This window comes from Thalassophryne amazonica, chromosome 13, assembly GCF_902500255.1.
Source record: "Thalassophryne amazonica chromosome 13, fThaAma1.1, whole genome shotgun sequence".
NCBI lineage: Eukaryota > Metazoa > Chordata > Actinopteri > Batrachoidiformes > Batrachoididae > Thalassophryne > Thalassophryne amazonica.
The window spans coordinates 53,776,303-53,785,664 of NC_047115.1; the positions used below are offsets into that span (position 1 = coordinate 53,776,303).

Sequence of the window (9,362 nt, forward strand, 5' to 3'; positions counted from 1 at the left end):
TTGCCTTCGCTTCTGTTCCCTGTTATATCCGCTTTTCTTCCTCATGTATTCGCTGATCCACCCCGGGACATTTGTCATTTCCGCCCACCTTTGTTGCGGACGCTCAGCTTTTGTCTCCTCATTTCATGCACAAATCCTCCTAAACGCCAGTGGGACAGGGCCCTAAAGCTTTGAGTTTACACTACTTCATTTTTTTATTCATTTGAACATTCAGAATTGCAGTGTGTCTGTGGCTCAGATGGTACAAGAGACTGTTCACAAACCAAAAGATCCCTGGTTCAATATATAGTAAATGGACTGTCTATATTTCCATCAGCTGCAGATGGCCTTTCCAATGATGCCTCACACAAGCCATTGTCAGCATCCTGCCATGAAAGGGTGGGGAGCAGTTTGGGGACTTAGGATTAAATGCCTTGCACAAGGGACTGTAGTAATTTTCTTCTGTGATGGGGAATTGAAGGAGTTGCTCCACATATCATTGTGCAATATTCATAAATTTTTGAATGCATTACATTATTATGCTCATTTAAGTTGATTTAACTTAAATAAACCAAGTTTATTTTATTTAATATAATGTTTAATTTATCTGTAAACAAAAGATAGTGTTAGTAACACTAACTTCAACTAAAATTATATGAGAATAATGTTATTTTTGAATGCATATACTTAAAATTTTATATAGTCAGTCACATCAATTATTCCTTTTTTTAGTTATACCAACTTGTTTGAGTTTACAGTGTGTATATATATATATATATATATATATATATATATATATATCCTAATTTTACAGAATTATTCAGTTGATAAAGTTGCTGACCAAATAAACAGACTCCTTAAAAATGACAACTAATAAAGTTGTGAACCAAGAGTTCTGCAACAGAAAATCTGGAGACTTTGTTTGAACTACCCTTTCATTAAAAACCTTATATACTGACAGGTGCAGAAGAAACTGAACTGGCTCTAGACTCTCTTGTTTTCCTTGTGGGTATGGTGACGACGCAGCATGAAATGCCGACTGTAGCCTCTGGCAATTCATCATCCTCAGTCCATTCATTGAGGTCAGGGTCATAAACCTGAATGCATTTCTTGTACTTCTTCTCGCCCTCATTCCAGCCCCCAAGGAGATAAATCTTGCTGTTCAAAATGCAAACACCAGCCGTGCTGACTCCTGTGTGAAGGGGAGTGCAGTAGCTCCATTGCCCATTATGAGGATTGTATGATTCAACAGCTAGGACATCAACCCTTTCCCCTCGACCTCCCAACTGACTGCCACCTATAACAAACGCGCGGTCTCCCACGGTGGCTGTGCAGTGCCAGCCTCTAGGTGTGCTAAGGCTGCTCTTATCCTGCCAAGTATCAGTGGAAGGATCATAACAGCACACTGCCCTGGAGTAGGCATTGTTGATGTAGCCTCCGGACACAAGGATCTTGCCATCAATGACAGAGCTGGCGTGGCAGCATCGGGGGACCTCCATTGGGGCTTTCATCTGCCACTGGTTGGAGGAAGGCACGTAGCACTCCACAGATGCTTGAACCCCGTCGGAGTTTCGTCCTCCAACAGCAAACAAGAGACCATTATAGATGTTGATGCTGAAGTGGGTACGTTTTTGGATCATGTTGTTCAAATGAATCCAGTTGTTGAAGCGAGGATCATATCTAAGGAATTGATGAGAGGGATTTACAGTTATTTGTTCACACAGACTTAAAACTATTACAAATGTCACAATTTTTTATAAATGTTTTTACCTGCAGAAGTTGCTAACAGCATGTTTAGCCTGGTTTCTTGCATCATTCTGGTCCTCACCACCTGCCACATACAGGAAGCAATCCAAGACTGCCACACACTGATTAAAGCTCTTAGCTGGCATTTCTGTCAGCTTATTCCAGACGTTGTCAGCATCCCTGAATAGAACGTCTTTGCTGAGCGATTTCTCTGTTAAGGCTGGACGTCCACCAACTGTGACAATCACCTTGAGGCCACCACGCACTTTTGTTCTTCGTGACTGAAGGATATTCTGTTGGTATGGCAGCAGGTGGTAATTCATGGCATCTACAAGGAGACGGTGACACTCGGGGTCTTGCATCATTCTAGGTACACTCTGGACATGGTTGACCAGGTCTTGGGCAGAGATGGTACCGAACCGAATATGAGTTAAAAGATCTGCTGCATATTTCAACCTCTTCTCATCAAAATCCAACCATTTCATTGCAATCTGGAAGGCTGTTACCTCGGAGGGTAGCTGCAGGGAATCATCTGAAAGAAAATCACTGATCTGCTCATAAGTAAGCTTCAGGAACTGCTCCATCTCAGAAAACTCAATAAAGTTCTCACGCATGAACTTCTGAGCTGCTTCCTTAGTATCCTTGAGGTCGTAGGCATCGGCAATATTGGCTACATACATGCAGTTCTCAACACTGAGCTCCTGCATGAGGAAATCACTGCACATCTTCACTAAGGTGCTGATCTGCAGCAACATGGCTGCAGCTATAGTGCTGCCAATGCTGTACAATGACAAGGTAAGCTTTCCAGAGTATGCGTATGTAATCGCTGTTGCAAGGCCTACTGGTGAAAGGTCATTAAGCTCAATCTTCTGCAGACACGAATCCTTCCTCAAGATGTTTCGAATGTACTCACTACAAGAGGCCATGACAACCTTGTGAACATCAAATGACTTGGACTTGGTGGTGACTGTAAGATCACAGAGGAAGCTCTCATGCCTCATGCTGCTCAAACCTTCCAAGAGGTTGGGGGCATATGCAGAATCTGTGACTTCAGTTGAAATACAGTTGAAGCCATTTCCTCCCTCTAGGAGTGTGTTCAGACCATTGATCTTGTTGATGGGGCTGTCCTCAACCATGATGGTCATTTCATTTATGTCTCCTTTGCTCTTTTTGGTCGCTTTGTTCTTTTTAGGAGCCATGGCTGTAGCAGCAGAACACAGGCCAGACCTTCTGAAAATATAAATAAAGAATATTGTGCTTAGGAGATAATGTACAGCGATGGATGCAGAGAACATGCCGGTGTGTTAGTCATACAAAGATGTGTCCTACCGATGAATTGTGACAGATGTAGATTATGACATAAGATTGCTGCCTGATATGAATATTGCTATCTACGTATGTCTCTGTATTGTGAAACACTCATGGCTGTGTTTTTCACTCAGCACAAAGACACACCTATTGTCCACATTCTCAAAGTATCAGATGTATTTATACGTGGTTGTCTAAAAATGAGGTTTGGCCAGCTGTACCACGCACTTAAAAAAGGTTGTTTTTACATAAACAGCCTGGCTGCTGCAGTTGCCAGAATAATTCTGTAAAAACTACAGTAGAAATATGTAAACACCATTACAGAACTTGTAAATTTTATAGTATGAAGCTGGTGTAATTTACAAAAAAAAAAATAAATTACCAGTGAATTCAACCGCATTAGTTTTTCTAAATTAACATTATCATGCTGTTTCTGAACTTTTTTTTTAATTATTATTATTTATTTATTTGTGGAATTTAAATGCAATTGTTATTTATTGTACATTAAATGTCATTCAAGGACATTTTGTTGTGCTGCTCCTATTTTATTCAGGGCCACCACAAGAGGTTTGGCATGGGATCCACATGATCATGGTTTTTGGCAGATAATTTCTTTTAAGAGGTGGTGATGGACAAGATGTCTCATGGGTGGTTACCATCCAGCACCCAAGGCAGATCTGTAGTGAGGTGAATGCTGTGATGTGTGGCACCTCAGATCTCACATTACAGCAATAGCACATAGGACCATGAAACCAAATTTACCACAAAGAAATCTTGCTTGTTTGTGGGTGACCAAATAGACCAGTATTTGGTCACTCAAAAACAAGCAAGATTTCTGGCTCTCACAGACCTGTAACAACTTATTTAAGAAACTCTTCTGTCCTTCACCTGTTACCTGTATTAATGGCATCTGTTTGAACTCATTATCTGTATAAAAGACACCTATCCACAGCTTCAAACAGTCAGACTCCAAACTCAACCATGGCCAAGACCAAAGAGCTGTCGAAGGACACCAGGAAGAAAATTGTAGATGTGCACCAGGCTGGGAAGAGTGAATCTACAATAGTCAAGCAGGTTGGTGTGAATAAATCAACTGTGGGAGCAATTGTAAGAAAATGGAAGACATACAAGACCATTGATAATCTCCCTCGATCTGGGGTTCCACGCAAGATGTCATCCCGTAGGGTCAAAATGATCATGAGAACGGTAAACAAAAATCCCAGAACTACATGGAGGGACCTGATGAATGACCTGCAGAGACCTGGGACCAAAGTAACAAAGGCTACACACTACACAGAGAGGGACTCAAATCCTGCAGTGCCAGGCGTGTCCCCCTGCTTAAGCCAGTACATGTCCAGGCCCGTCTGAAGTTTGCCAGAGAGCATATTGATGATCCAAAAGAGGATTGGGAGAATATCATGTGGTCAGATAAAACCAAAATAGAACATTTTGGTAAAAACTCAACTTGTCGTGTTTGGAGGAAGAAGAATCCTGAGTTGCATTCCAAGAACATCATATCTACTGTGAAGCATGGGAGTGGAAACGTCATGTTTTGGGACGTTTTTTCTGCAAAGGGGACAGGACAACTGATCTGTGTTAAGGGAAGAATGAACGGGGCCATGTGTTGTGAGATTTTAAGCCAAAACCTCCTTCCATCAGTGAGAGCATTGAAGATGCAACAAGGCTGGGTCTTCCAGCATGACGATCCCAAATACACCGCTCGGGCAACGAAGGAGTGGCTCCGTAAAAAGCATTTCAAGGTCCTGGAGTGGCCGAGCCAGTCTCCAGACCTCAACCCCATAGAAAATTTGTTGAGGGAGTTGAAAATCCATGTTGCCCAGCGACAGCCCCAAAACATCACTGCTCTAGAGGAGATCTGCATGGAGGAATGGGCCAAACTCAGATTCAGATTCAGATTCAAATTCAATTTATTATTATACCCTTGGGTAAAATTAGTTTACAGTGAGTGAGTCATCTCGTTTGGTAAACACAGAACAAGACAAAGCAACAACAGTGCTAAAAAGCTAAAAGAACCACAAGGACGGCCCCAAAGTAGAATAAAAGCAAGATGAGTTAAAACATCAGTAGATAAAAAGTCTAAAAACGTATCATACTGAACCAAAAGGATAAAACTAAATAAATAAATAAAAATAAAAATGTGCTGTTCATAAAAACAAGGTAAAAAAGACTATACAAAAAATAAATACAAAAGTTATATTAATACCAGCCAAAATACCAGCTACAGTGTGTGCAAACCTGGTGAAGGTTTACAGGAAACGTTTGACCTCTGTCATTGCCAACAAAGATTATGTTACAAAGTACTGAGTTGAATTTTTGTCATTGACCAAATACTTATTTTCCACCATAATTTACAAATAAATTCTTTAAAAATCCTACAATGTGAATTCCTGGACTTTTTTTCTCACTTTGTCTCTCATAGTTGAAGTGTACCTATGATGAAAATTACAGACCTCTCTCATCTTTCTAAGTCTAGAGAAGTCTAGAGAACTTGCACAATCAGGGACTGACTAAATACTTTTTTGCCCCACTGTAGTACCTTATGTTCACACCTATACACGGTAGTCAGCGAACACTTTTCACACATAGTACATACAACAGATTTTAAAGGACGCAATATCCACATATTGCGTCATATACCTGGATGAAAGATCAAGCAAGGGATTGCTTGTGTGAGTGAAATACGTTGAGGACCTTGTGTGCTCCAAGGCCGCTACTTTAGCCATGAAGGCTGAACAGGACCCCTAAACATGACATGGCTAACAGTGCTTTGGTGAAACAAGAAGTTCTCAACTGCGAATCAGGTGGAGGAGGTTTGTAACCCAAAGGCTGTGACGGCAGATGAATAGAATAGAATAGAATAGAATAGAATAGAATAATTCTTTATTGTCCACCGATGTGGAAAATTGTCTTTGGCTCACCAGCACAAAAAAAGACAACTCTAATATACAAACATAGTTACACAAACACACGAATAAAACAAAGATAAGATACATAAAATACATAGAAGTAAAGGAAGAAGTAGAATAAGACCTAGTAAGATAAATAAAACGTAAAATAAGATCTAATAAAATCAAATAAAACAGAAGTAAAGCAGTTCAGGTTTTATCTGTGGATTGGTCACTTTTTTGAGTTCATTATGGCAACGGCATTTGGTATAAAAGATTTTTTAAAAGAACCTTTGGCCAGAGGAGCTCTGTATAGCCTCCCAGATTTCAAGAGCTCAAACTGACAGGACAGAGGATGAGAGCTGTCTCTGAGCTTTCCTCCTCATCCTGTCAGTGTAAATGTGGGCCAGAGGCTTCTGGGGTTTTCCCACAATTTTCCCCGCCATTTTTACAATTCTATTTAATTTGTCCTTACATTTACAACTCAAGTGACCAAACCAAACACAAAGATGAAATGTTAAAATACTCTCAATATGTGCAGAATACACAAGCTCTAAAATCTGCGGATTAACACCAAGACAACTCAATCTTCTAAGAAGACTGAGTCACTGTGAGCATTTCTTAAAGATAAAATCAGTGTTTTCAGAGAAGCTCAAGTGACTGTCAAGAACTGTACCAAGATATTTAAAAGTTTCCACCATTTCATCAAGCTGGCCATTGAGTGAAACTGGCTGCACAGTCAGTTCTTGTTTTGTATGAAAAACAAGCTCCTTTGTCTTAGACACATTGATTTCCAGCTGGCCGTCGAGACACCAAGCTTCAAGAGCCTTAGTGTGAGCGAGATAGGAGGCTTTGCCAGAGGAGTCAGATTTCTGTAGCAGGCCGACTAGGGCCATGTCATCTGCGTATTTAATCAGTTTAAAGTTTGTGTCATTAACTGCAAATTCGTTTGTAAAAAGAGAGAAGAGTAGAGGTGAAAGAACGCTACCCTGTGGGCAGCCAGTGCTTATGATGAGCTCTCCTGACAGAATGTTGTTAGCACAAACCCTTTGAGGGTGACAAGACAGAAAGTCTCTGATCCAGAGCATCAGGCCCTTTTCAACATTTAAATCAGCCAGCCTTTTCAGAAGAATATGTAATTACATAGAATTAAAAGCTGCACTGAAATCTACAAACAAAACCCGAGCATATGCTTTAGCAAGTGAAAGCTGCTTTGAGATCATGTCCAGCAAGATCAGTACGGCATCATCTGTACCTCTGTCCCTCTTATAGGCAAACTGCAGAGGGTTTAGTTCACCGACCACTGTGGTGGTCAGGACGTCAACTAACACTCTCTCCATAGTTTTACATAATATGGAGGTTATGGCAATGGGCCGAAAATCTTCAGGTTTACTTGCCCCTGGCCTTTTTGGTATAGGCTTTATTATGGAGAATTTCCAGGATTTGGGCACTCCTGTGACAAGGAGGGAATTAAACAATCTGGAGAAGACTCCTTTTAATTGAGGAGCACAGTCTTTGAGTAGACGGGCTTTCAGGCCATCTGGGCCAGTGGCCTTGTTTGGCTTCAGTTTAGAAAGCGTTTTAGCCACAGCATCCTCAGTGATGGCTGTCGGTGCTCCTGCAGGAAGATTTTTACAGATCTCATCACATTCCTGTTTATCATCCACTTTATCAAATCTACAGAAGAAATGGTTTAACTCATCAACAAAACATTGATCGATGCTTGTAAGAGCATCGCATTTCTTACTGGTTTTGCCCATCAGTGTATTTAGACCTTTAGACCCTGAAGGCTGTAGCAGATCCTTAGACTCTGTCTGGGACTTCCTACCCATCAGAATAGGCTATGGGTCAGTCAAGGACTATGTGTTTGCCGGCGTGCATTGACATTCCCCCATTAAACAAACCTACACACAGGCATCTCTACATCAATCCTGGATGTAGAATCACGTCGAGGAAATGGCCAAGAGACAATTGTCCTTGCCACTGATGAATTGCCATGACAAATCCATCTGCCATGGCAGCTTCCTGTGTGCACTCTGCACAGGCAGATCATGTCACATCTCTCACTTGCATCTGCTTAACCCTTTAATGTTTAACTCAGCTGTTTCGAAGCGCATAATGATATCTACTACATTCTCCTGCAAATGTGAGGATATTAAAGGGTTAATACCACAGTGCTATCTGCCTGGTGCACTCTGGTTTAAAGAGTGACAGGTGACTCTCTGATTGGTTGAACACATCTATGGCTAATGAAAACTACAAAGCCGAACCCCATTTCCACCAGCGTCTACCACTGCACTCAGTTTACGCGTCGTCTGGATAGCAAAGTGAATTTGGACATGACACAAATTCACCTGCTCCACACATTATGCGCAGCCTGCCTTTCAAGTTAGAACCCGAAAAGTTTTTTTCCTGTGACAATGTCACTTCAGTTGCACGGTGGCTTAGTGGTTAGCACTGTTTCCTCATAACAAGAAGGCCATCGGATTAATTCCCACCTGTGCCCTTTCTGTGTGGAGTTTGTGTGTTCTCCCCGTGTTTCAGCGGTTTCCCTCCAGGTGCTCCGGATTCCTAGGTGTGGACCGTAGGTGTGCCTGCAGGTGTGAATGTGTTTGTGTGTCTATATGTAGCCGTGTGATAGGCTTGCATCCGGTCCAGGGTGTACCCCGTCTCACGCCCTATGACTGCTGGGATAGGCTCCCACCTTTCGCGACCTGATCTTGGATAAGCTGTTGAAGATGAGTGAGTGAGTGAATTTTTACATTTTCAATTTCTGTTTTCTAGAGCACTGACACTTAATGAAAACATGTTTGGTACCCACCAGGTGAAGTAAGTGAGTGCGTCAACATTCCCTTCTTTGCATCTGTCACAGTTTATCAGCAGCGTGTCCAGGAATAGCAGCGCTGGAGGCCTCACCAATGGCGTTCCTTTTATAGACTTTGAGACATGAGAGCAGGCCTCGTGCTCTCTCTGTGTTTAAGTGCAAATTAAGACAAATCTTTTTATTTTATTTACCTTTCACGGGGTTGTCCTATAAATATGACTAATGAGGAAATTCAACAAAATAAAAGTCTCAGAGAGAAGTTTCTTTTTTAAATACACCATTCTGTAAACCCTGAAATTTACTTATTACTATAGTATATACTATACTATTCTAAGAATAAGAATAATGATAAATGAACAGCTTCATGCAATTTATTTGCTCTTCATTGTGCACATACCATACATTGAAATTTTTATGACTGATAATTATCAGATTACTCATATATGTTGCCTTTTGCTAAAAGCATATACACACAACATATTTCCACATACCTGTATAATGAAGTTGGGCTGGCAAAGAAGGTTGTCGTGCCTCCACTTACGGTGCAGGAGAGAGAGAACAGCAAACACAGAGCTAAATGTGGCTTGCAGTTAACTCCT

The 9,362-nt window shown here is 41.2% G+C and overlaps 1 protein-coding gene across 2 annotated transcripts; it reads right to left on the minus strand.

Moving 5' to 3' along the window:
- Positions 1-781: 781 nt before the first annotated feature.
- klhl31 (kelch-like family member 31) lies at positions 782-9,362 on the minus strand. 2 transcript variants are annotated; one of them, XM_034184538.1, is made up of 3 exons: positions 9,255-9,362; positions 1,750-2,955; positions 782-1,659 (listed from the first exon to the last, which is right to left on the minus strand). In XM_034184538.1, the coding sequence occupies exons 2-3, from the start codon at positions 2,922-2,924 to the stop codon at positions 927-929; spliced, it is 1,908 nt and encodes a 635-aa protein (XP_034040429.1). In that variant the 5' UTR covers positions 2,925-2,955; positions 9,255-9,362; the 3' UTR covers positions 782-926. The 2 variants fall into 2 exon arrangements, with proteins under 2 accessions (XP_034040429.1, XP_034040428.1); XM_034184537.1 differs by having other exon boundaries at positions 1,750-2,952; positions 9,255-9,353.